The 27,913-nt window shown below is 40.1% G+C and overlaps 2 protein-coding genes across 3 annotated transcripts in view; one reads left to right on the forward strand and one right to left on the reverse strand.

The window, feature by feature from the left end:
• The window catches only part of LOC111865028 (nucleolar protein dao-5), a 71,434-nt gene extending 51,424 nt beyond the window's left edge, over positions 1–20,010 (forward strand). The window contains exons 3-7 of the mRNA XM_023852732.2: positions 3,112–3,233; positions 4,141–4,398; positions 10,993–11,126; positions 15,319–15,523; positions 15,826–20,010. Of these exons, the coding sequence (XP_023708500.1) occupies positions 3,112–3,233; positions 4,141–4,398; positions 10,993–11,126; positions 15,319–15,523; positions 15,826–18,528 (3,422 nt within the window). The 3' untranslated portion in view covers positions 18,529–20,010. The remainder of the gene's footprint in view (positions 1–3,111; positions 3,234–4,140; positions 4,399–10,992; positions 11,127–15,318; positions 15,524–15,825) is intronic.
• Positions 1–27,689, reverse strand: part of LOC111865036 — a 135,629-nt gene extending 107,940 nt beyond the window's left edge. The window contains exons 1-2 of one of the 2 annotated variants that reach the window (XM_033751694.1): positions 27,025–27,689; positions 5,625–5,759 (exon numbers count right to left, since the gene is read on the reverse strand). The gene's annotated coding sequence lies outside the window, so the exon portion shown is untranslated. The remainder of the gene's footprint in view (positions 1–5,624; positions 5,760–27,024) is intronic. The other variant, XM_023852743.2, reaches the window with a different exon arrangement.
• Positions 27,690–27,913: the final 224 nt, after the last annotated feature.

Consider the following 27,913-nt stretch of genomic DNA (forward strand, 5'->3'; position numbering starts at 1 on the left):
TGGGCCGCCCCGCGGTGGGAAACCAGCGACTAACCGCTTGAGCTATGGCGCGGCCTCTAACTGCAGTATTTAGTAACGAGATAGAAATATTTCCTCTTTGTCACGAATTAAACGGCTTGCGAAATGCGCATTGGACAAGTCATACAAATTAAATTTGTTTCAAGGAAACTCACTTAATTAACGAAGTCTCTATCGAAAATTATGAATTTTACTAAACGTAATACAGTTCTGTGACACAGGACAGTATTTAATTATTCCATTCCTCGAAGAAAACTCCCTTATTATGAAATCTGAACGTACTTCACCGCCATCATAAAAGTCTGCAATATTATCAAGTTAAAAAAGCCACAGTGCAAAACAGATACGAAACATAATGTGTGTGTGTATATATATATATATATATTCTCCTCTCGCTCCCACTGTTGAGCATAGGGCTGATTTGTCAGTTTCATGACCATTTTTACAGAGGGTGGTACTCCTTGGACGGGTGTCAGCTCGTGGCAAAGCCTCTACCTTAACACAGGATAACATAAACACAGAATAAACTCTTATACACACCAAACATCGATGCCTTGTGCGGGATTCGAACCCACCATCCCGGCTTCCGACCGAGCGAAGACGGTACATGCCTTAGCCCGTTCGGCTACCGTGACCGGCATATATACATATATACGAGTAAAATGTACGCTAGATATTCCATCTCTGTTCACCTTTCCACTTTCATTAAGGTTATCTCAAATATTTGAACAATTCAAGGTTTTTATGACGTTTAACGACACAGGTCTGTTTACACCTTTCGCCCGGCCAACACAGGCTTCAAACCTTGGGAAACACGCAAGTGCTCGTACAATTATTTTCTTGAAGAAGGACCTTGAGGAACGCAGTTACTTTTAATAGAATGCACTCTAATATTGCTTACTCTTGTTGCTTTCATCTCTGTCCACTCTACAGAACATTTCGAAGTTTTGAAACCATAGCTCCTGGGATACAACGCCGTTCATTCCGTTTCGGAGGAACATATTGCTTCCATCTCCAGGGTTGAAAAATAGGCCAAGCGATAAATTAACATGAAAAAGAGGCATCAAGCAGAGCTCTGCTTGTTACCGGCTTCAGGCTGGTTTCTTGCAGAGCAATAAAATTATTATACCAGTAACTACGACTGTTGATGAAAATGTGGAAAAGGATCCTTGGACGTAAGGCTGTACACGCTATCAGCTGACTTCTATGTTTCTCTTCCATTCTGTCTATAATTGTAAAACAACAAAATATTTTAGGTTTTTTCCATGTCTCTACAAGGGTACACCTAATGTCAAAACACGACGGCGACAGGCCGACATATCTGTCCTTGACAGCGAGATATTCTGGTGGAACATTCATTTTATATAAACATCTACATCCTTTGTTTTGTCTTCCTTCCCCCGCAACAGAGTTTGCTTGTTTTCTTCAGGCCAAGGTAACATTTCACGTAATTGAAGATTGTAACAGAATCCGTAATTAGACGGGCGGTGGATATGATTCTCGTACACGTGGCCTACTAGCAGATGGCCTGTCCTAATTGTGCTCACTGTGCCGTACATTCACTTTCAAATGCTGTGTTATGCGGGTTTCAAGGTAACAATCTGCACTGTGATGTTTCCCTGAACCACGATTTCAATTTCTGTGAGAATAGAATTACTTACAATTATGAATAATTCCATCCAGTACTTTAAAAGCGCATGCGCCACTTGATATCGCCCCTCAGCTTCTAATTCACAAAACTTTTCTCACTATGGTATCTTCTACAGTTTCAATTAACGTTACACGGACATTTGTTTCCTTAAATTTATTGAAAATCTGCTTCGTTTGCTTGTTTTCTTTTGTATCGAATAACACTGTTAGTAACTCAAATTACAAAATGTTGAACGACTGGATGATAGTGAATACTTAATCTGTGGAAGGAAAGTTTCTTGGTGCATTTCAAAGTACTCTCCCGACATTCCTTTTAGGGACTGAGGCAAACTACGACAAAACTATTATTATTATTATTATTAGAGGGGGTGGGTTTCCCAATGCACCGCGACTAATAGTCTACTGTACGACCCCCTTTGATATTCTACCAGTCGCCATACCCTACCGGTACTGGTGCGTACTATCAGCACCGTTCAGCCAACGAAGTCGGCCCTCGGTACCTGATACTTCCCCCATCTACCAGAGGCATTGGAAACTACTTGGGCGGGAAACTTTTTGCCTAATTTAGCTCAGGGGTCTCCTAGAGACATGATGACACGGGACCCACGGCTTAAAGTCCCTCCCGGAGGACTTGTTCCCTGAATTTTTCCGCCCTTAAAAATTCCACGTCCTCCGCCGGGTTTGAACCCACGTACCTTGAGTCATGAGGTGGGAACGTTACCCCTAGACTACGGAGGCCGCTACGACAAATCTAAGAAAGGATAGTAGTTGTTCCAATTGAGATTTGAACTGAGAACCACAAGTCATAAATGTTATCGCTTGAACCAATTAGCTCGGTGATTTGATTAGCTTCCTTGTATTTGGACAAAGAGGGTGTCCTCTCCAGAGACAAAAGGCAACAGAGAAAACCCCATTAATAATGTTATATTTTAGCGTCCTGTTGCGCTGATTTATGTCCATGATTTATTCTGACCGTCTTACAGTGCATACATTTATTCACCTTACTCTTCTCTCTTGCACTACATGTTTCAGCACTAAAGTGCCATCTTCAGGTGCTTTTCGATGTACGTCGAACTACTTCATTGCATGCCCTGTTGTCTTTATACTAAAATATATATTCGTCATATATATTGATAAATTTTAAATATTAAAACTGTTCAGGAGAACATGGAGAAAACCCCAGTTTATGCCTCGTGCAGGTATGGTCATTTGTCCGCTTATTGCTATATTATGCAATGTTAGACCATGTGACGTGCTGATCCCACATCAGTGGGGTGACTGAATATTCTCTGTGTCGGAACTATTTCGTATGCGAATCAATCGACAGGATCAAGTTCGTAAAGGTGGTAGCAATCTGGAACGTCTTCAAATGACCTAACGGCCAGCCAAATTTTATACAGAACCACGATCAGTATAGTTAATGTTCGCCCTTCATTTTACCAGGGTTGCTGATGCTGGCGACACTTGCCGAGGGCCTCAAGGGAACTGCACTGGTAATCAGTAAGTTGAAGCAGAAGCCCATAGAAACGACGGCAGCGGCTCAGAGCAGGAGTGCAGAAGAAGAGGTAAGAAAATGTTCTGTCGCAGGACGAAATGTAACAGAGGCTGGTTCCCTGTCTCTAAAAACACAGCAAACAAGGTCCACTCTGAAGAATGCCGTCTTTTAGGATGTCGTGCCGTGTAAATCTTGTGTGATCCGATGTTTCGGAGGAACGTATCACCTCCATCTTCAGGAAAGAAAAATCCGCGAGCGAGGAACCAGCGTGAGCAGGTGGTTACAGCCACCTCTATCTATCTATCTATGTATCCATCCATCCATCCCTGTTTCTCCCATTTGGAGCACAGGGCATCCGTGAAACGCTTAGTTTCACTTTAGTTTCTTAATCTTAGACAGTCGGTAAGACTCACTGGATCGGAGATCAACACGTCGCAAGGCCGCTACCTACAGACACAGAATAAACGCAAACATCTATGCCTTGAGTGGGATTCGAACCCACGATCCCAGTGTCAGAGTGAGCGAAGACATTAAATGCCTTAGCGCGGCCACTGTGATCGTCAATCATATGTATAAATACTATAAATAGGATTTATCAGATATTTCAAAGTACTTAAAAAGTACAGAGCCTGCGTAAAAAGACGCGTGGTCCTTAAGCAAATTAGCATTCTAACGAATAAAATTAAAATGACCCAGCGTAATTTAACATCGGTTTATAATACCACATTTCAACAAAATCGGTCCCATAGTTTGGGCGCTGTTACCTGCGAGGGCATCACGAGATGCGTCGTTTTTTTTTCATCAACAATATTATTAAAGGCGCTTTAAAGCGGCATTAGCAGCAGCAAACCAATGGAGTCGTGGTATCGAAATATATGAATGACGTGCGCATGAATTCTAAATAATAGGCGATAAATCTGACAATCCCTACATGTGTACAAAACATAATCACTCTTTACAAATAAATTTCTTTGCAGGCTGCTGGCTCCAGTCCGGAGAATGCTCGCGACTCCGTGCCGCTATCTGCAGGTGGCGAAGTCAACGTCACTACCACCAAGTCTCCGCTCACGGGGATTCCACAGATCGACTATGTGCACGACCCCAACCTGCCGAGAGAACTGAACGGTTATAACCTAACGGATTATCCCTTCTACGACCGTGTTCCTGATGAGATTGATTTCAAGTGTGATGGGCTCCACGACGGTTTCTACGCCAGCATCCCGCACAAGTGCCAGGTAACGCGGCGCAAAACCCGTAGTCTTTCCAGAGAACACAATAATGTAAATAATAAAAATCTCTTGTAAGGTAAACCTGAACTAATATGGGGAATGACGGAAAGGGAACAAATGACATAATTTCATCATTTAACTTATTTTTCGTTATATTTTTCGTCAAAACATCAGGTTGCATGTTGAAGACACGACTTCCAAATATAAAGGATAGCTCTAACAAGGTTCTTTTGAATAACCCGTCGCAGAGGGCTAACAAAAGGTGGTCCTCCATGTTGGAGGCTGGGTGATATAATCCACATGTGCCTGCACATACACTTGCAGCAAAATGTCTCCGAGCTTCGCTGACCGTTACAAATTCAAACATGGGCTGGCCAGCCAGCTGTGGCATGAGAAGAGAGGGGAGGACTGCGAAACGAGAGTGTTTATAGAGAGAACTCAATCCCCACTCCACAACCTGCGACGTAGCTCAGGCTCGGAGATATTCTACGTCATATATAACTTGGCGGGTCATTTATTTCACGAATAAAATTCCATGCTATAGACAGTTTCAAGAGAGCTTCCTTACACTGACTGATGCTTATTAGTTCACAGTGGCCATGTGCCAATTTTTCGCCACTGCTCATCCAAGGCGACCTGTCAAATTATTTGCTGGCAACTTACAGTGCGTAGCGGAACGTTACGCAGGGTCTCGGAATTGGAGAAGTTCTTCGCAAACGTGGATAGAATACCTGACGGGAAGACTTTTAAGGCCTAAGAGTAGATGAGAGTATATGAAACTATTACAATGGATCTCCAGTAATATATCAGAGAGTGAACTGAATTCACTTGTCTCAGGACAATGTTCAGTGGCAGGCTCTTGTACGCGGTAATAAACCTTTTGGTTTTCATTAAAGGTAGGGAGGCCAACTCTTGCTCCACACATATAGGAGTGGCATAGTGGAACAAGCAAATTTTCGTTATAAATAAGCAAGCAAAATAAAATAACGAATCGCATTGAATATGAAAATAATTTAAATTGCTTTTGAATCCTTTGAGTCGTCTACATAACCAGCAAATGAGCAGCGATGGACCTCCTACGCGAAAAGTCCCTCGTTATTGTAAGGAGTACCAGTCTCGTATAAGTTTTCTCTTTATCCAGATATTTTTTTCAGTACCCAATCTCAGTAGTCTGTTTCTATGTTCCCTGTTATTGCACTGAATAAAGATGCATTTATATTTGAAATACTGACCTTGTTCTGTGGGAATCCTTTGTACTTCAATTGTGATTCAAAATTTGATTAGCGCCACCTCTGGCTACGGCTCTCTCCCCTTGATAAAAGGAAATGTTTGCCTTTCTAACGTAAGTTCTTGCTGCGACCCCGAACCTGAAAGTGAATGTTAGGACGGCGTCAAGATTTGTCGCAATCGTATTTGGAGCAGGTTTTCAGCACGCGCCAGTGCTTCCTGACACTCAGGTAGCACTCAACTTAAAAGCTGAGCGTGATCATAATCGTCATCATCATCAAAACAAAAACAAAACAAACTCCGTGGTTTTAGTCCGCAAGCGAACTATACCGACCGAGCGACCGCCGCTTGTCGGCGAAGTTAGTGCCAACTTTAGCGGATAGAGGGTGTCGCGTGGTCAGGGTAACGAATCCCCACGGTCGTTAATTTCGGGTTTCTAAACCGGAGTCGCTTTCCTTCAAATAGCTCCTCAATTATCCTCACGAGGCTGAGTGGACCCCGTTCCAGACCCACTATTTCTCAGAAAATCTGTTAGCGCCGGGATTAGAACCAGGAACTCTGGAACTGCAGCCAGGAATTCTGACCACAGAAGCGGTCTCACCATCTTCAACTACATTATCTGGATCTACTTGTCAGCTGAGGATCCTACACCGGCCTCCAAGTCTCCCAAGGCTTTTATTTCTTCATGGGTGTCATGCCAAACCCGCTAAGCTATTCTATAGTCTTACATTCTTTGTTTATGCTACAAATATTTATCTCTATAATTTTCTATGTTTGTATTTAGGCTGCAATTTAATTTCGCACTTTTCTCCATAATTCTCAGATCAGTTGTCACGACCACCTAGACTTCTATCCAATGAGTATCGGGGGTTAGTTCCTCGGGGGTAACGCGACCTAAGCGTGAAGCTAATCACTCATCTCTTCCCAGTACTAAATTTAATAATGCGTGTAGTCATACCTCCACCCTCACATGTCTTCGAGGTGTGTTATATAATTAAGTACAGGGTCAACATTTTCTCCACGCCTCTCCGTCTTGCATTGGTGACCTGTACAAGACAGTTCAAGATAGCTATCACCTCTGGGGAGAACAGGACCGGCCTATAAGACTCTCAAGAAGGACCTAGAGCAGAAATTCGTGAAGAGAGCAGCTTGAGTATTCGACGGGTTGCGGAAGATGAGAAACTCGACGCTGTGGAGGTATCAGCGCCCTCCGGAGCGACAAAACAAGGATTGCACTTTTTGGAGGGGTCGACCCCTTCCAAACGAAAAAAGAAGCAGGAAACAGAGGAGGAACTGGTAATGTAGAAGCACCGTCCTCCACAGCAATAGTGAGAATGAGAGAACGAGAGAAAGATGATGAGAATATGGAGTGACTGGAAGTACCACGGGGCTGCTCGGGACGAGCACTCTTGAAGGAGGGGGCGGATGAAAGTAAGGGAAGTGCTGTTAGGCTGTTCGGGATGAACAACTTTAAGAAGGGAGCAATGTGACGTGCTGCATGAAAGCCGGATTATAAGACGTCCATCAATAGTCAACGGCTAGCAATTCCTAGGCAGCGAAGCCTAGGAAATCGTTGCCCCGGAAATGAAATTATAACAGTGGGGTTTCCACCATTACAAACGAAATACTTGAGACAGACACGTATTCCCGCTTTCGTTGAGTAGCAGTGGGTGAAATTAACCCTTCGACAAGGTATTTCCTATTCAGTCCGAATGCAAGTTATAACAGTTTAACGTCGGCAAGAGACTAGCAGAATTTGTATTCGACTTTAGCAGGAGAGAGTTCTTATCCGACTAAAACAGAAGAGCTGTATTCGATTAAAGCACAAGTGAGTTCGTATCTGACAAGGGACCAAGGACAGTTGAGCTCCGAGCAGAGCAGAAGACACTTCAACAAGATTAGCGGTGTAAATAATTGTAATAGTGAAGAAGAAACGTCTAAAGGGCGTTATAAGTGGAATAATTACACTTGTGAGTGAAAAAGTGACTGCCCAATAAAATATTCGTTCAAATCCGAGAACCCGCACAAATTTCTTGTCGCGTTGCCTAGCAAACACGCGACAGTACAAATTATGGACCTCCTAGCCAAGAAACGTTCTCTCTTCCACATTGCTCATATCTCTTAAGCAGAATCTATACCAAAGTTATACAACATGCGGCAGGACAAATGTTGAAGTCAGGCAATGCTTATGTATCAGTCAGGTTGCTGACGTGTCTCTTTGGACTAGATAATTGTTTCTCAAACTGAGGTCCGTGGCGGTGCAGAGGTAGGTGCGTAGGCAATTTTAAGGGAAGAAGCAACGAAGGAATTTAATTACGTATAAATGGCAAATTTAAAATGTAAGGTTAATAATGAAAGTCAGAAATCCATGCAAATAAGTTCTTAACAATAGGCTCTATCTTTTGGACCAAACTGAGTAAGTTTTACCTGAAGATGGAGACACAATCCAGTCTCCGAAACGTTTTGATAAATAAACAGGGCGGTTTTTAGATAAAGACAAGGCGATGGATAATGTCCAAAGACATGACATTTGTCATAAAATGGTAGAATAAATAAAAATTTACATCACAAGTAACCACGAACGTAAGAAATATATGTACGAAATAAGAGTCAAGTTTCTTATACAACGAATCATAATAGACGCATACACAACAGATGTTTGAAAACTGTGCATAGCCATCTTGGAAAATTTTCCGAGATATTGTAATATTGATAAAAGTTCACTAAAACGACAAAAGGCAGAGGTACTATTTTAAGCATCTGTGTTTGTTGGCAATTATCCTTCAAGTTGTATTTAAAGTATCTCTGACAGTGCGTCATCAGAAAGTGAAAGAGATCGTTATGTCATCGATAGATCGCTGATGGGTACGAAAATCGCACATAGCAGAAATCTCGTTCAACACAGAGGATATGTCTTTTATAAGGTTTTCTACTCAAAATATGACGTACTTTCAGATGTTTTAAGCACGTAATACGGAAAAATCGAGCAGTAGTTTAGGGTCAAACCTGTCTCTGAAGTTAAGTGTTACCGCACCGTATAGGTCCCAACACTGTGTCGGTCAAGTGAGCCTTTGAGTTGTGCTAGAAAGTGGCAGTACTAGAAACTTGGCAATGTAGCAGAAGCCACTGTTATGAGAAACAGTGCAGCAAGTATATTCCACACAGCGTTGTCTACCAATTGTAAGAAACGCCAACAATAAGCAACTAAAAATTAAATTCGGGAAATAATTGTTTATTGTTCAATTTGGAATCATTCTTCTTCCGATGTCTTCGCAGAAAAATCAAATAAAAATATTAAAAAAAAAATACAGATTTTCTCTAATTTTATGTGAGGTTCTACAAAATTCCTGTTTTGTTGCTATGAATATTTACAACATTTATAATATTTAAGAAATAATTGGAATACACGAATATTGAATAGGCCCACGTGAAAGAAATCTAATTACGATGGATGCAACAAGAGGGAATGGAGAAAACTTCATAACGCTAAGCTTCATACTTCCTGCTCATAATCCAATATCCCATCCGATCATAGAGGCCGCGTGGTATAATTAATATTAATAATAATTAATAAATATTTTCGCTCGTTCGAACACTGGGATCGTCGTTTCGAATCCCACTAGAGGCACAGATGTATGTCCCCTTTTTTCCGTATTTGTGTCGTCCAATGTAGGTAGCGTCCTTGCGACGGGCCGATCCCTCCTACCAAGTGTCTGTAAGGTTCACAGTTTCAGAGAATTTCTGAATGGGAACAGGTAAGAGGGCCTACTCCATGAAAAAGAATAATCTGGAATCATAAGAGAAATGAAAAACAATGAGATGAATACGACATAGAGCAGGCACGGGTGAAAAACACGCTTTACTGAAGGGAAGGCATTCTATTTATACAGAGAAAGTCGAGTGAAAGAAAGAACTGCCCCGAACGTATGGTGAATGGCGGACACGAAAGGAGGGGTGGAAAACCAATTAACGTGAACTGCTACGTTTCTTTATAAACTGAATCGGCTCTACGTTCCTCTATAATCAAAACTCTACTTTCAATACAACTGTCAGCCAAAAACCACTCAATTGTGCACTTTTTTTTTAACAAAATAGGGTGTATATGAAGTAAACGCAGCGATAATTCATGTCCCAGCCACCTCTTTTCATGCTAGTATCTTGCTCGGCTTATTCAGCCCTGAAGATGGAGGCGATATGTTCCTCCGAAACGTTTTTAACTTTCAACGGATTACATGGCGTTATGTGCCGGAATATAATACTCTTCATAACTATCGCTGAGATCCTATATGTTTAATAGCTTTCAGAACCGCTTAACTGAATTTTATTAGGGGTTTACATCAATATCAGCTAATTTAGACCCGATCCTTATCAATAAACAGTAACACCTATTTCACACAAACTCACTTAAGAATTGCTTACAGTACGTAACAGAACTTTTACATATACCAGCAAGCTATGTACCTAAACATATATATATATATTATTGTGACTCTTCGCAGTGTTATATCTAATACACACGTACAAACGAAAATATCTAAGAACTGATCGACAAATATTCCCAAGATTCGTGCAAGTGAATTAACTTCTCTGCATCAACCTTTTGGGGACGCAAAATTTCAAAGAACAAACTATTTTAAAACACTGTGTACTCTATTTCCGACCGCCTCTTTGGTCTAGTGGTCAGAGTTACTGGCTATAGATCCCGAGGTCCGGGTTCGATTCCCGGCGCTACCAGATTTTCTGAGAAGTAGTGGGTCTGCAACGGGGTCCACTTAGCTTCGTGAGGATAATTGAGGAGCTATTTCAAGGAAATAACGGTTCCGGTCTAGAAAACCGAAATTAACCGCAGTGGGGACTCATTGCGTTGACCATGCGACACCCTCTATCCGCTGAAGTTGACACTAACTTCGCCGACAACCGGTTGTGGCTCGGTCGGTATAGTTCGCTTGCGGACTAAAACCACGGAGTTTGTTGTAGTTGTTTGTGTACTCTATTTGCATTACCAGAAGGGGCAGGCGTTGATCCACACCTCTTTCCATCTCCATAGACGGTCTAAATCCCTGTTTAGGAGACCATCTCAGAAATAGAACGCTTTATGCAAGATTTGAGGCTTTCACGGCGGTGACTATGAAGAAAGCAGTCTTCTGGGATTTGGCACCGTGTATATGTGGTGTTAACCGACGTTTCGGAGGAACTGGACTGCAGTCTGCTTTTACCGGTTCTCACGGTCTCTTCGCTTGCGGATTTCTTATATTTTTCCTTCTATCTTGAGGATGGAGGCGATACGTTCCTCCGTAACGTCGGTTAACACCACATATACACGGTGCCAAATCCCAGAAGACTGCTTTCTTCAGAACGCTTTATGTTTGACAGGTGTACCATCACTGCCTGTTTGGAACCAGGTACGACTTTTTGTGCGCCAACTACACGGCTTTCGACCAGAAGACGTTCATTTGCCACTTCGTTTCGGAAGTCGACTGCGCCAACTCGCCGAAGTACTTCAAACGGTAAGGTATATTAACTCTTTGCGCTGGACGCCAGGGATATCTTCAGTTAGTATAATGGCTGACTATATGTCGATTGGGGGCAGAAGTAGCGATTCCTCGCAACAACGTTCCTAACCTACCGTCCGACTCGGCTGTGTTGGAAATACCTCTTCTCGTAACATAGTACAAGACTGACTCTGCATGACCAAAGACATAACCAAAACACTATGCTGAAGTTGGAATTAAATTATAAATTCTATCACAGATTCACAAGCCCTATTAAAATTCTGAGATGATATGTCACTGTTATTCGACAGATTTCATAGATTAAATCCACTGTCAAAATCTGTTATCAGAAAAAAAAAAACGTAATTTTCAAAATCTACAACATGAGCAAGTCAGACGAAGAAAATTATGTAATTAACAAAGAAATGAAAATATCATAGAGTGAAAAGGTGAAAACAATAATGAAGTTTCTAGATGGTTCTAACGATGGGGTATAACACACAGAATTACTGGGTTTTTGGACTTTGTCTATCGACCGGTGGAATACCGGACGATAGACAAAGTCCAAAAACCAAGTAATTCCGAATAACAAAGATACCCTGCAAAAGGAAAAAAAAATTATGAGCGATGCTGCCGAAATTTGTATCAGTTTCTAGAAGATGAAAGCTATGTTTTATCTGATGTTCAAACTGATGAAGCTGAAGATTCATGATACTGCATAGTGAGCCACATCGCGCCAAAACCTGGCAAAATTAATTTCCATCTACTATGACGTCCTTGCTAACATGCAATACTGACGAAATCGCAAAAGATCCTTAGAGAGACGCCGTTTTGTTACCATCATTAGCTGTTCAGCACCCGCCAGGCTTTACTTGGCCAATCAGCACGCTTATCTCATTTCTATATTTTCGTATGAACAAGTCCTTATTCGTTTTTACTTCTTTTGCAGTCGTCATCACCACGAGCTTGTCTCTTTTAATGTCAAGGCGAAATGTAAATGCAAGAAGCGCTCAACAGAAACTTGATCTAGGCATGTAACGTGGATAAACCGAAACTCAGGAGTTGTTATATGCACTAGTCTCTTCACGACATAATCAGCGTTATTCATTTTCTTTGGAGATGCGCTGAAAACGTAGCTCACTTGAGTCAATGAAGCAGACATACTGGCACTGTATACTTTTCCATCAGTTTTCAATAACACGTCATGTACAATGAGGTGCTCTTGTCCAATCACGACAACTTGAGTGGGAAGCAAGAGCAAAAGCTATCACTTTAACAGGCCGTGCATGCCCATAGGGTTGTGAGGCGTCGAGGTTCCCACATTTTCAAACAGTCGGCTCACATATGGCGGTGACGTCAGCAATACGCACTCGGGAGCCCTTTTACCCCCAGGAGGATTCCTGGTACTCATTTCTGTTAGAGGCTGAGTTGACCCAAGGGCCACAGTGAGGCTGGAAGAATTACGTCAATGACATCATTGGGAACCGAACCCGCGACCTCCCGGCTTGTAGCATAGTGCCTCAACCAACTACGCTGCCGCGTGCCCCCGGGAAGCGAGAGTTTCATTTTATTTTCAATCTGCTAGTTTATTTCCCAAATCGATTCATCCGTTTCTTTGCTAAACCACAGGCGCATGGGTCTGCATCAACAAGTAGATGGACAGGCGTTCTGCCACAATGCTATTCTTTCTTCCGTTAATGGTGATGCACAAGTTTGGACCGGAACTTCTAAAGTTAGGAACAAACTGCTATCACTGTACACTCCAAGATACTTCTGCTTGTATTCATTGTCTCCAGCCCTCCCATAGAATGCTCATTTAGACACTAAGACTATCTTCTGACTGCTTCTGTCAGCAGCACTTACAAAAAAGATTTTATGTTCTTGAAACGTACGTTGACGCTGATCATTCTGAGCCCTTATTTATTTGGATGATTATAGATGAACGTGAAATTTATTTCTAATTAATTCTCGGTAATTTAAATTTCAAAAGTCTTATGTTTCGATATTACTGGAAATGTATCGTGATCTATAATATCGTATTTCATCGTCTGGGACGTGCAATACGGTGTTTATGTTGAAAATTTCTAGATTCTGGCAGAAACAAGAAGTCCGGAGTTATGACATTTACGATCAGTCATAAATTTAGCTCGGGTACAGGGAACCGGACGCGCTAAAAAGGACAGGTCAGAGCTTGTTACAATTGCCTGTGAATGAGGGCCAGTATGATCGGGTTGCATCGTTCAAACTTCCTACGGAAGATGGGATGAAAATGTATGTCAACACCATCTTTCGAATTCCCGGCNTAAACGTCAATTGGCTCAACTCTCAGAAAAACGCTTTCTTCGGCATCGCTACCCTGAGACACATGCAAACCGACCCAGCTAGTTTCCCGTACCTATACCGATCTTCCTTAGTTTGATCTGTGAGGACAACTTCCAGTAGCCATCATACACTGTCCTAAGGTAGAAACAGGTGTAGCAGGGATAGCACCATTCCTACTGCGCCGATACAAGCAAAGGCGGGTTGGAAAAGAGCGGTGTTAACGTGAAACCGTGTGGTAAAGAAGAGCGAGCCTTATTTCAGGGAGAGAACCAGTAACTGTGAAAGATTTTTGTCAGGATAACAGCGTTGTCGCGGCTATTGTATTATTTTAAGTGGGATAGATGTGAAAGAGTTCTTTCGCTTCGTATTCTTCCTCATGTACTCATATTCGTGCTTACAGAGTTCATATTGGAACATTAGCGAACAAGGATGGACTTCGTCATTTGAAAAATGTTATGTTTACGTTTTTCTTTTCTTTAAACTTTCCACGTATATTTCATTTTCAAGGCCCGAGTAGGACCTGTAATCGCTGCGGTACATCCTGCTATCCGGCTAAGCGCAAGCCCATTTCAGCTGCGTAGATTAAGTGAGGAGAATACAACGTCTCCCGATGCGCTTCCGTTTTCATCAGTTTACGACTCAAACAACAAAACAAAATCCACGGCCTTGTAGTCCGCAAGCGAACTATACCGACCGAGCGACCGCCGCTTGTCGGCGAAGTTAGTTCCAACTTTTGCGGATAGAGGGTGTCACGTGGTCAGTGCAACAGATCCCCACGGCCGATAATCTCGGTTTTCTAGACCGGAACCTCTATTTCCTTGAAACAGTTCCTCAATTATCCTCACGAGGCTGAGTGGATCCCGTTCCAGACCCACTGCTTCTCAGAAAATCTGGTCTTCAGTTTACGCCTCTCGCTGCTAAATTCAAACGGTGTTTCTGGGCCGCGTAATACTGAAAGTTTATCAAATGCAGGAACCTTCAAGAGCAGGGACAGATTTTTGGAGTAACCATTCAGAAAGCTCAACGAAATACTTTTTGCTTTTATCGCACTTGCAAAAATCTTATTACAGTAATTATACAGTGTCTCTGTATTCTTCATAGGTATTGAGGTATATTTCGGCCGCCGTTGATGTCAGAAAAACAATTCAATACATGTTGGACTTTGCACTGCGATTTCCATGACACTGCTGTCGTAAGGAGAGCGCTAATATTATTAAAGGGCTTATTTACCCTTACTATTTGAGATGTGGCATAATTTTATAATTCGAATGGTATTGACAGAAGGGGCTCACGGACTAAGAGACTGACCGGAAATAACTCTCTACGTGAACTCTCAACGGAGCTCCACTCCTACAGCAGCAGACAAGCAAAGGTTTTTCTGAATATGCCAAAACTGCTTCAAATGGATTACATATAATTACAACTCAAATCCTACACAACTGCACCTTATTTTCTGACTTTTGGCCACGTTCTGATGCTTTCTGGCCCACTATGCCCTGGACTATAGGTGATCGTTCGAAAACCTAGTTTAAAGTATAGTAAGCATGAATAACATGAAAACATGATAATTATTTACTGCTTCTGACATAATTTCACATTACAAACATCACATCTTTCAAAAGCAAATTATGTACTTGTATTCGTATATACTAAATACAAATGTAAAGTTGTAAAATTCTCTTCCCTGCCAGGAATCGAACTCTGGTCGTCCATAGACAGTCGTCATACTGACTGAGCAGTACAAGAGAAGTACAAGATTATGTTTTCATAACTTTTGTGCTCTTAATGTTATTGTAGACATGCCACTTTCCCTAAGAGAGAGTAGGCACAGTGCAATGCATGACATGAGTCTGTGACGGAACTCCCGTTGCTTTTGTTTGTAAAGGAACGAGGCGCTTTACAAGCAGGCTACGACAACGGTAGCAACCACCACGAAGGCGGCTACGCAGCCTCCCCTTCCTGCACGCCGTCCTCAGCCAGCACCGAGACCCGGTAGGCGGCGTCCCTACAGACCCCGCCGTCCCGAGTACGACTATTACTACGACGATGACTACGAGGATGACCCTGAGTACTACGATGATGAGCTGCCGGTACACCTTACATTCTCATAAGCTCGCAGTTTTATTAGTGCTCACAACTCTCGTAACACTCTGAAGTAGAAAACTTCCAGGAAAAGTGTTATTTCTAAATATTATATCGCGACACATTCTATGTGTTGCTTTACTAATAATAAAATATGCTATATAACAGGGCATATGAATCTCAATCCACTATTCGCTGAGTCTTTAGTCTTCATAACCTGCATCCACAGAAGTGGGAGTTTGCCTTTCTCCATGCATTTGAACAATATAGTCATTCAATTCGCCTTTTTTGTTTTTACTTTCTGCAACAGGCTCATAGAAGCACGACTGCAGCGCTGCCATCGTCGCATGTTGGCAACGGTCGCCGCAGGAAACACCGTCGTCCCCAGAGACCTTTAGAGGACGACCAACGCCGTCCTGTGTCAGCTCCATCGGCATCTCTTGACCATGAGGACGCGCAACCAGAGGCAGACCTTAAGCCACGACCCTCTGCTTCAGTGTACGACAGACCCCGCGTTCCGCCAAAAATTAGGCGCCCAGTGCCCTTAAACGAACGAGACAAATATGATTACACAACACGAAAGTCACCTGCAAGTGGAGCATCAGCTCCTGAGGAACCTGTCGAGGACACTTATTCCAGACCCAAACACCAGGTTCGTCCAACGGTCCATCGGGAAGATGATTATTATGACGACGAGGAATATGTACCTCCAGCAAGGAATCCTGTAAGCAGTTCCAGAGTAAAGAACTCTGACCCTTACCATCAAACTGCATCAGATGACAGGGATATAGTCAGAAGACCAACAATGACAGGTGCTGGGCGCCCTCTAAGACGCAATCGACCTGGAGGATCTGCAAGGAGGCGCCCTGCAGAGACTACTCAGTATGCTCCCTTACCTCTTGAAGGTGAAGAGGATGACTATGATACATCATACGATGAAGAACCCAGGAGACCTGTACGACCAGCTAATGGAAGAAGGAAACGGCCACCGCAGGGTTCTGGGAGGCAGGAAGACTACTACAGACCCACAACACAATCCACACGACATGATCCTGATTATTCACAACAACCAAGGGGTGGGCAATCTCCTAGATATAGGGATGAGGAAGACGACGAGCCTGTACCGGCACCCAGACCTGCTTACATTAGTACAGCCCCAGGGGGTAGCAGCACAAGACAAATGCACAGGAAGAGAGTTCAACAACCAGAAGCCACTGCTGATGAATACATACATTCCAGATCACAGGCTTCAGAATCAACGGCCTTTAGAAGACCAGGTGGACAACGCAAACACGCCACACCAGCTAGACAACCTGAAACACACTCTGAAGAACCACCAGAAGAAACAGATTATTATGATGATGAGGAGTTGCCTGAAGAAAATTACAGAAACAGGCAGTCACAGTCACACAGAGGTACTCAGGTGGCAGCAGGACCCTTACAACAAACAGTTACTGCACTTCCACCTCCACCAACCACAAAAGCGAGTGCTGAAGTTGAAGAAGATGATATAATCTCACCACCGCAACGATCTGGAAATGGTAGGAGGCCGTTCTTACCAAGTAGAGGAGGAAATCCAATATTGCCACGTGGTTTACAACCAGTTGGTGTAAAAGCTCCCCAGCAGACTCCTAAACCTGGAACCTCAAACGATGACAGCACACAAGATAAGCAAAGCAGAATTCCACAGCCCTTAACAGCTTCAAAATATCATCCCAACATAGAGGAGGATGATTATGAGGAAGATCCTCCAGAACAACGAACTGTGACAAGTACAGGAAATTCACCAGACATTTCCGATGCTCTGACATCAAGACCAATCTCTCAAAGCAACTACAAATCTGCAGGTAAAAGAGATTCTCAGAGTGACTCTATTCAAGAGGAAATTCCCAGAAGGGTACAGTCAGGTAACACTGAATACCGAAGCAAACTGATTGAAGATACCCAACCTAGGATTTCACCATCTCCAGCAGGAAATTTTCGAAACAAACAAGCAACTTCGGCAAATGTTGGTGATACTGCCAACAGGAATACCAATTATAATAACGGTAAGTACAAACCAAATTCCCAGGAATCTCTTGAAGAGAATCCATTCCTGCCAGTCACGGGACCAAGTTCTTCAAACGCAAAGACATCACCACCCATATTAAATGGTGGAAGGGACAGTAGACCAAACCATCAACAAATATCTCAATCACTGAAGACACCTGCAGTAGTCACAGAAGATGTTAGATCGGCGGCACCACCTGGTGTTCCGAAAAACGCGCCATCATTCGCCATCTACAGGACAACAGCAAAGACACCCATTAAACCTTCAGCCAATCCTCCACCAAGAGTACCTGATTTGCCAGCACGAACGAAATTGGATGAGATTGATGAATCAGAATATGATGTGACTTTGAATGATGCTTTACATCCAACACTGCATCCAACAAGAAGTGTTGCAACTGGAATTGTGGCTTTCCCACAACAGCCAACATTGCAGAGGGTCCAGGTGTTTAAGACTAAGATTGGAATATCATCACCATCATCTCCATTATCATCATCATCTTCACACCAAGGGGTTGAAGCTCTCAGTAATGAACCCTCATCTTCTTCAACAGGTGGCCGTGGGTATCTAGTTAGCTCTGCCTCCCAGACACACATAACAAGAGCACCTTATGCTTCATTGAGAGCTAATGTGAAGGATCCGAGGCTGGTGGTCATAGACCCTAACACAAGAGATGGACAAGTGGCTTACTTACAGCAGCAAGGTGACACAGTCCAGTATAACGCCCAACAGGCGAGGAGGAGAATACCTGTCACACAGTACGATGAAAAAGTGCCCTCTCATGATGACAACCCTCACAGGTATACTCAGGTACAACCACAATACCAAAGAGGTGTTGCCAACCATGAGAGTGTGCCTTTGTTGGTGGTAGATGACATTTTGTACAGTAATGAAAGACACAGGCAAAGTTGGAGTCAACAACAGGGAGGGGAACCGAATGTAGATTATATTACACATTACTGAAAAATAAAGGATTTAAAAAAGAAAACAGATCCATTAAAATTAAATATTTAGTGATCATACAAGGGACTTAATATTTCTCTTTAAGTAGACAATAACAGACCATCACAAATTTACTGAGCAGTCACTTGACTTGAATCTTTCATGTTACTGGTCTCTCCTCTAATTTCCATTAAATTACATTTTAACATGTTCAGTGTTGATTATGCACGTTACCATTTTAGAAGCCAGATTTTATGGTAGTATTTGTATGACAGCTGAGTTCATGACATAAAATTGCTGAGTGATTTGAAGTCCTATATATGCAATGGAAATGTGACTTGCGACTTACTAGTTAAATTCAATGTGAACTTTCACAGATGTGCATATGTGAGGCTGTGCACTCTCCCCTTACAAGCTGTGTCCTCATCTGATGAGTTATTATTAATCCAGATTTTTACCGTTTACCTCATTCAGACATATTTTAAATAAGCTCCAATAACTCATGCATAAATATTATAAGTTCCCCATAATTTAACCATTAAAGTGTAAATATATTTTATCACAGTTGTTGTCAGGAATGATATTCTGAATATCCCTTGCATGAAAATACTCGTATCAAACTCCAATGTGGAAACACCACATTCTGTAGGACATTCTTTATAATTAAGAAAGCACTTTTCTGTTATGCAATGTTTAGTATAAATATTGATGAATTACTGCTCAAGCTGTTCCATTGAATCATGCAGAATTGGTCAAAATTTTGTATTAATTCTTTGGCACATAAGTGTTCATAAAATTGAAGCAAATGATCAGAAATGCTCTCTCATTTCACTGTGTACCACCTTGTCTTAGCTACTGTGTGTGTGTGTGTGTTGTGTATGTTGTCAAAATAAATGCTTGGCTACAATGAAATATGCCCTGAAAGTAATATGTTATTCAACATATTTATTCATGCCAGTATGAATTTACTGATCATCCCTACACACATATGGCATGCTTTTACATATTGCTGTAATAGCCCGTTTCTTGTAATCTATTTGCTTAGAAAAATCAGGCTAAAATAGTGAAAGTCTTCCCCTCCTGTTATAATTAGACAACACTGGTTTTTGAAGCGGTTCTTTATGTTAGTAGTCATTAAAGTGTGGTCCATGATGCTTTCAGTAGCTCTTCAGCTGGTCCAAAATGCAAAAAACTACAAACAGGAAGTGATTAAGCATGGATCCATACCTCTAAATTTGAAACTTGATATACCTGTTACACAAAATTTACCACTGTTCTTTTCTACAAATTCAAGTTTCATAAAATATTTTTTAGAAAGTAATTTAAGAAAATATGGGTCAATAGTCTGTGCCCTGCTCACGTGGACGATGGAATGAAAATATATTACAACCACTGAAAGGCTGCTTGAAGCCACTATAAAGAAAATAAAGCACATCACATTATATTTTAAGTCCAGTGCTTCAGGCTCTACTTCTTTCTTTAACACAAAGAAACGGTAACAGATAACCAATAAAATTTACTCACTTTGGAAGAGGAAGGAATGAGTGTTCTGTTTTGCTAAATACTGCTACAGAATAAGTAATATATCAGTAGCTTGTGATTACAATATTCACAGTCCTGAACATGTACCATAAGCATGCTGTGTACTGAATATCACGCACACTATGACACCTGCAATTGAATATACAGAACAGAAGATCTGTACATTATGTCACTGGTCACAGACTACAGTAAGGGTTTCATTTACAAAGAGTTCACTTTAGAAACATTCATTTATTCTGGAGCAAAGTTGTACACTGCTGTACTGTAACATGAGTCCAATGTCACAGCTGTATAACATTGCTCTAGGTTCACTACAGTGCTAGTAACAATTTAAAATAAAAGAACTCTGCATAAAACATAATAAATATATGTATATAGTATATATTTCCAACAGCATGCATAAAAATTGAAATAACATTTTAATACAGGCCTATAGGAAAATTAACCAAGCACCTCAGTTTCAACAAAATCTATTTAAAATCATGTGTGATATATCTTCTTCTTCTTCTTAAGGATCGACAGCTTCGTTCCTTGAACGCTTTGGCCTGTTCAACAATTTCCTTCCAACTGCTTCTGTCCTGTGTGCAAGTTATCCAGTTATAAATTCCTAAACCCTTTAGGTCTTCCCTTATGTCATCTTTCCAGCTAATCTTAGGTCGGCCTCTCTTTCTTATGGAGTGTGGCTGCCAGTCATATATTCTTTTAACTGTTCATCCAGCCTCCATCCTTGAGATGTGTCCAAACCAACTTATTCTTTGGGCTTTGATGAAGTTAACTATGATGTGTGATATATACTTCTAAAGAACCCCATAAGCCTCATAATTCCCTCAGCTGAGCACACCCAGCAAGTTAAATAACAGGCAGCACATTCTCATAAAAATATTTTGAAAATAGCCATCTAGTACTATAGTCCTATAGCCATCTCCAATCCCTTGTCATAACAGGAATTTCAAGAAGCACTATTTGATGACCATAGCTATTTGTGGATGGCTGCTGAGACTCACACAATTACAATGAATTACCCATAAACCCTTTCACTAGCCCCCAAACCTTTTTAATACTGACTCAATTTTAATGAGGAACATGTCATATAAGTACAGTAATTGCATATTCTATTTGGTTAGTATTACAAAATAATTACCACATATTCTCCACAATCAGGCCAACATCATGCGGTATAAGGTGCTATGCCTGACATTTTATTTTCTGTTGGATATTAGTATTTGATTTACATATATTTTGAAGCTGAATTTTGTTCAATTCTTTACATACAATTTCACAGAAGAGAAACAAGGTCTCAGACACTTGATGAATAACAGCAAAGATACATCTCATCGATTTCCATGAAATATAACTGAAAATTGTGGGCAATACAGTTTGTAAACTTACATAATGCAGGGGACATTTTAATTTAAAATACTCATTATGAGATTAGATACTTCATAGAGTTTGGAAGTACTGCATATTTACTTCTCAGTTAAACATTTAATCTCATATTATTCTTGTTATTTAAAAATAATTGCCCTCAAGTCTGTATATGTTTTGTAAGAACTTGCGAATATTACAAATTTTCTACAGAGAAAGGAAACCTTACACATACTCATATCATCATCATCAGTAATCTGTCAAGACGACAGGTCCACAGTCTCTTTCAAAACAATTCCTCCACTTAATGCGATCTAGAGCTTTCTCCTTCAAATGACAGTATCCTCTTCTGTCCCCAAGGTCATCCAGCATCTTCTTACGTCTTCTTCCTCGTCTTCTTGTCACTTCTATCCGCCCATCTATCTTTCCTTCGATAGCTTCTTTTAGAAGGCAGTTTCTGCGTAAAACATGACCAATCCAATTAGCCTTCCGTTTTCTTATTTCATGTAGGATATTCCTCTGCTCCCTGACTCTAATTAACACTCATATACATTAATACTCATATATGTAAGGAAATTCATTAAAAGAAGAAATGATTCAGAATTTGGCTAGTTGTGGGCCATATTCAATTCATATGTTCAGAAAATAAATACCATGTTGGGTTTCAATTAGTGAGTAAACTCTCATAAACAGTACAAAAATGTTCTGAAATACAAAGTCATGAATATTTTGACACTCTCTGTGACATAGTTTCTTATACATAATATATTTAGTCTGTTGTTGTGTCCTCTTATATTTAATTTCATAAATGTTACAAGGTTTCTCACAGTTTGTTAAAGGATAATTTGTTCTTTCATTATTTGCATTATTGAGTCTACTTATATTGATATGGGAATTTGAATTCAGCCATTTTTTCCAATTCATTTCTGCAGCATGAAGTATTTCACATTGAAAGTTAATGTATGTTTCAAAGTTATAATTAGAATGCAATGTGATTTTATACAGTATTCCATTAGCATAAACTTCTGCACTTCTTCTATCTGCTAACCATCTTGCATATAAATGAGCATTAACTCGTAAAACATCTCTCATTCTTCTGTGGTAATGTGATGATGCTCCATCCTGCTGAAATAACACTTCTTCATTGCCATTCATGTTAGAATATGACAAATGTTGGTCCTGTAGGAAGTACCAATCACAATTTCTTCAGTGAAAAATGGTTCCACAATTCTTCTAGAAGACACATTCAGTTCAGTGTTATCCATGAAAAATTAACTGCTTCTTCTACTGTCACATGTGGCTTCTCTTTGGGCCGGTACACACAATTATACTGACTGATAATAAAGTCTGAAAATAGATTTAACGGACCAGAGAAATTCAAATAGATTAATTTTAATCACAAACACACAAGAATCACTTCCAAAATCATGTTAATTTGCAGCATGTGTATTGACGATTACAATAAAAATCGGTTTTATACACAACAATTTTACAGACTTTATACAGGATTGTATGAGAACCTGTAATATTTTCTGATCACTTTCACCATAAACTGATTTGTGAGAGCCTCCACAATATTCTCTGTGCACATCTTACATGTTTCTATCTGCCTTGACCTTATTAGTTTCAAATCCATTTCTCTAATGTCTATGTATCTCTTTCACATTCTCAGTTTTCCAGTAGCATCCAGAATGCTCAAGCATCAAAGCCCGCCCTTTGAATCACAATCTTTTGGAATGTGACACTTGTGACATTTCATATGTTAGTAGACAGCATCAATGTCTCAGAAAGAACACTCTGCTTTAATCTTCCGGAAGATTCCTCCTAAACATTGGTACCTATCTATCAGTCCACATGATGACACATTGCAGAATACCATTACCTCAACACTCACTGCTATAAAAGCCTCAAGTTTCACAAATAAGGTGCTACACATCTAGGTGTAACAATGCAAAACAGAACACTAATGCCATCTAGTTACATAAATACACATCATTGTTAAATATCACTTCATTTATGAGTGTCCAATGGGTGTATACATTTTTAGGAATAATCTGTATCTAATTCGACAATTATGTGAGGTCACTTTTTGTTACTAGAGATGAAGAATGTCTGTAAATACTTGTAAATACAAGCCCAGAAATATTAGTTTTCAGTTCACTCAACAATATCAGCACATACTACAATGTAATCTTACAACTTCTTGCAAATCGTTGAGCCATTTAGGCAGAAGAGACCTATGCACCTCCTGCTTAGTTAGGCCATGAAGATTTGGACAGCTGGAGGAATCGACAAGACTATAGCCTAACGAAGTGTATATAAACTTTACCAAAATTACAGCAGATGCTGGAAATGTTCTCTGTTGTTGAAATCACAGCCAGGCTTAAACATTCTTATGATGAAAACAACAAATATCCTTACTAGCATCTGCTATAATTTTGGCATTTGTCTATTCTGTATAAGTCAGAATCTCCACAGACCAGTTAGATGGGAGGAGTGTCAGGATCTGACACCAGAATGGCTCAACGATTTTCAGGAAGTTCCAAGAAATTCAGGAAGATCATGCTGTTTTGTGGATTCTGTCATAAGAATTTCAAACTAGAAACAAAAACCCATTTCAGACCAAATTGTGAATTTGCTGAAATAAGATCCTAACAATAGTCATCTAGTTATAAGCTATCAGAAATAATGCCAGTTGCTGACAGTTTATGATATGTGCAGGAAAAATATAGTTCATTCAAAGAAAAGGCCTTATGTTGTGACTTAAGAATTATTTGGACAATAACAGGAAGACTCAGAGGGACAATTCTAAAAATTAAAATATCAGGTTCAAGTAAATTATTATTTCATACCGAAGAAATTCATAGTCCTGGAAATATACATTACTGGGCTTCAAACAAAGTTTTACAAAAATAAAAACAAACAATCATACCTTATAGGCAAAGGCTGTTTAACATGAAATACATTAAGTGGTGTGAATTCTGTTTGCTGATTAAATTTATAATTTTAAATATACTTTAATAAATGTCTGCATCCTTGTGCATCTTGTATCCCAAATGGTTAACCCGGTTATCTCATCCTTATGTAAAAGAAGAAGAAAAAGAAGATACCTGACGGCCTACTTTAAGTGTGTGTGTCTCAAAATAATCAATAATCTCTGGTGGTATCCTTACAATGACCAAACAGGAACAATGAATAAATTACACATGGTACAATGTGGAAAAATATTAATAAGAAAACTGGACAATACAGCCAAAGTTGCAGTCTCACACATAAGGACCTAGGCAGTACCATAGGTTTTTATTTTCTATAGAAAATAAATAAAAATGAAAATAATCGTGTAAGCCCAGAATTTACTTGGAAAGGTTCAACGTGTGAATGAAATGTTAGTTTCTAGGCATGTGCTTCTTCCACGCTGGGACAATAGGCCAGAAATGGTCACAGCACAAAGGATTTAGTCCCACACCACTAACAATGAAAAAAAATTAATTATGGTGCAGTTGGACAGACATGCACAACTCGTCATTACGTGTTGGAAGGAAGTAATTCTATTCGGCAGATTCTGTTTAAGAACTCAAAAGTCGTACAATTTATCAAGAAATTTCTCATCCCTCATCTCACTAGCAATAAAAAAAATAGTGCAAAACACTAGAACAGTTGTAAGATTTGAGGTTTTCACGGCGGTGACTATGAAGAAAGCAGTCTTCTGGGATGTGGCACNAACTGGAGAAAGCAGCAGTTTTAGCCTTTTGCGAAGATTCTGATGAAGCATTCGAGGCAGTTGCTAATAAGGTCTCAAGAGTGTCTCTAAAAGCAGGTACACTGGGAAAACAGCCGAGTATGGTTTACGTAATTGCTTGGTTAATTACGGGAAGAATAAGTCGGCATTCATGAAGTTGAAGAACTCATTCAATTTTAATACGCATATTACGCGATGCTGCCAGACATGAAGTAAAATTGTCATTGTTTGATGTTGAAATGCTTGTAATTAAAGTGTTCAATGAATTCTCAAAGCAACTTGAATTGAAATATTTCTAGAAACTGAGTATTCTGTTCTTCTTTGTCACGTTCTTACTCGCTTCCCAACTTCTTTGTTGCTGTTGACAGATTACATAAATTTGGACACAGTTATATTATTTTTTGTGCGAAGGTGAAGGAAAGTGAGCCGAACGGTATGGACATTTCTTGCTTATGGAAATGACTTTGACGTGGCTGATGAACTAACTCAACTAAAACTATACTTGAACTTTGTTCACAGTGCCATAAGCCTGCTTAATGTAAGCATTAAACAAGCAATAAATAAATACAAATGGATCACTGAAATGTACAGTATTTGTTAAGTTGCGAAAAGAATTTTTCAACGGACAGATAATTTTTTATGGATTCCAGGTATTACAGCATTTGAAGAAAGTTTCTCCACAAAAACAAAAAAGACTTTCATTCTGGATTCTTGGTGACTGTATACTCGAATTTTAGACGATCTTCATAGATGATTTGATTTCAGAGAAGATTTTTTCTATAAACTCTGTGCCTCATGAATTCCCAGGGGACCCTTCGATATGAATGCTCAATTTGCTCAATTTGTTGAATGTGGAAGTGGATGGCGACCAGTTATTTTCGGAGATTTGTGATTTGAATGAAGTTTTGTCATTTATTAACGGAGAACGTGAACTAAATGTTTCAGGACCAAGCCCTTCTGAGAAAAAAGAAACTGATCAAGACCACAATATTTATAATATTACAGTTAATTTTTTAAGCGATGCAAATCACATTCTTTGCCCAAAATTTTTTGACATCAACTAGCTATACCACTATGAAATGCTTTTGCAGGGCAAGTGGCTAGTATTATGCAAAACATTGAGAACAATGAAATATGGTCTGAAATTTGAAATGGTAAATAACTTCCAGAGCATTTAAACTGAAACATGAAATGTGCTGAATTTTCAAAGTTCATGAAATCTGAGAGTGGGAAATAAACTGTCAAAGTTGCTATGACAGAGAAATACAAATTCAAAATGTGTTGTCGGTGAGGCATGGTAGCGGTCAGCAGCCTGCTCTTTAAGGTACACATTCTTTACTTCTAGCCTTGTCATTTATGTTTATAAATTGTTATATTTTAACATGACATTACATCGTTGTGTTCTATGAATTAAACCTTTCATTCTTAATGAAGTCTCACTAGAGCTCATGTGCACAGTGTTATTGCGGAAATGGTTCTCAGTTTAAACCAAAACGAAAGCTCTATTAATGGCTTTTAATTAAAATCACTACAGTAATTTGAAATGCTCGAAAAATAGTAACGAATGTGTCCAGTGCTTTCCAAATTGGGGAGAAAAAATCGTTCTGGTTTCGAAGTCAGGAAAGCTACCGTAAATATAATACTTAAGGGGGTAGAATGGAAATGTCCGGTTTCGGCTTAGATAAAAGTTGGCAATTCCATCCGTATATAGGACACGTTTGCAATATGACCTAAGATCCTACTGCCGCCCGCTTGGCTTGTGCTGCGACTGATGATACCTACTTTTTGACACATAGGAAAAAGACGGGACAGATCTTATTAAAAATGCCTCAGACACATCATTAGAATCTTTAAATTAATTTTTACAATACCTGCCCAAAATGTCATCCAACTGTACTCAATATCCGAAGTCAGGAAATCGCACACATCCTTACACTCATGCTCTGCGGTCTTTTGAACTGCACTATACTAGTACCGACATCCCCTGCACCATCCCTAACCTGAGATATTGCACTAATCTTATCTTAATTTCTATCGTCACTACTCTCTAAACCAACGTTTGCAATAATTATTTCAGTTATGTCCTCCACAAGTCTATTCCTGAGCAAATAGCATATTAGATTGTTACAGTAGTACACAGAGATCACCATGATTATCACATGACATAACCCCTTCAAACCATTAGACACCTCAACAAACGTATATAGATTTCAACTCATTCCGAAAATTAGAGAGGATATGTCACTTTATAGTTGTTAATATTTAAAGAACAATCACACGCAAACCGCCACACTTAAAAGAGATTTATACCTCCGCCATTGCTCCTGACAATGCTACCAACCCGAAAATTGCCACGCACTATAAAGTTGCTAGCTGCTACTACGTACGACTGACATAATATTGTTATACAAGAATGGTACATTATTATGTCGTCAACGATTGTTACTACTGCATGATATTACGGATCAAGAAAGCACAAAAATTTGAAATTAATTTGTTCTTTCATGAGTACCAACAAATATAATCTGGTATTTTTTTCTCATATATGGTACTCCGTGTTCACTGCACTACTTGAAACTCTTACAGGATTTAAGATCGTTCAAGATGTATTCATATTGCCCTTACATTGGTGGACATGTTACCTTTCCTTGTTTGTTTTCTCCTGGATCAAACTGGAAGTCGTGCTTTAAAATAACTGAGAACCACAATGCAGCAACAAGAAACAGAAGACAAATCTGTTGTCACCACTTTTGCATTGCT

This window comes from Cryptotermes secundus, unplaced genomic scaffold (genome assembly GCF_002891405.2).
Source record: "Cryptotermes secundus unplaced genomic scaffold, Csec_1.0 scaffold579, whole genome shotgun sequence".
Taxonomy (NCBI): domain Eukaryota; kingdom Metazoa; phylum Arthropoda; class Insecta; order Blattodea; family Kalotermitidae; genus Cryptotermes; species Cryptotermes secundus.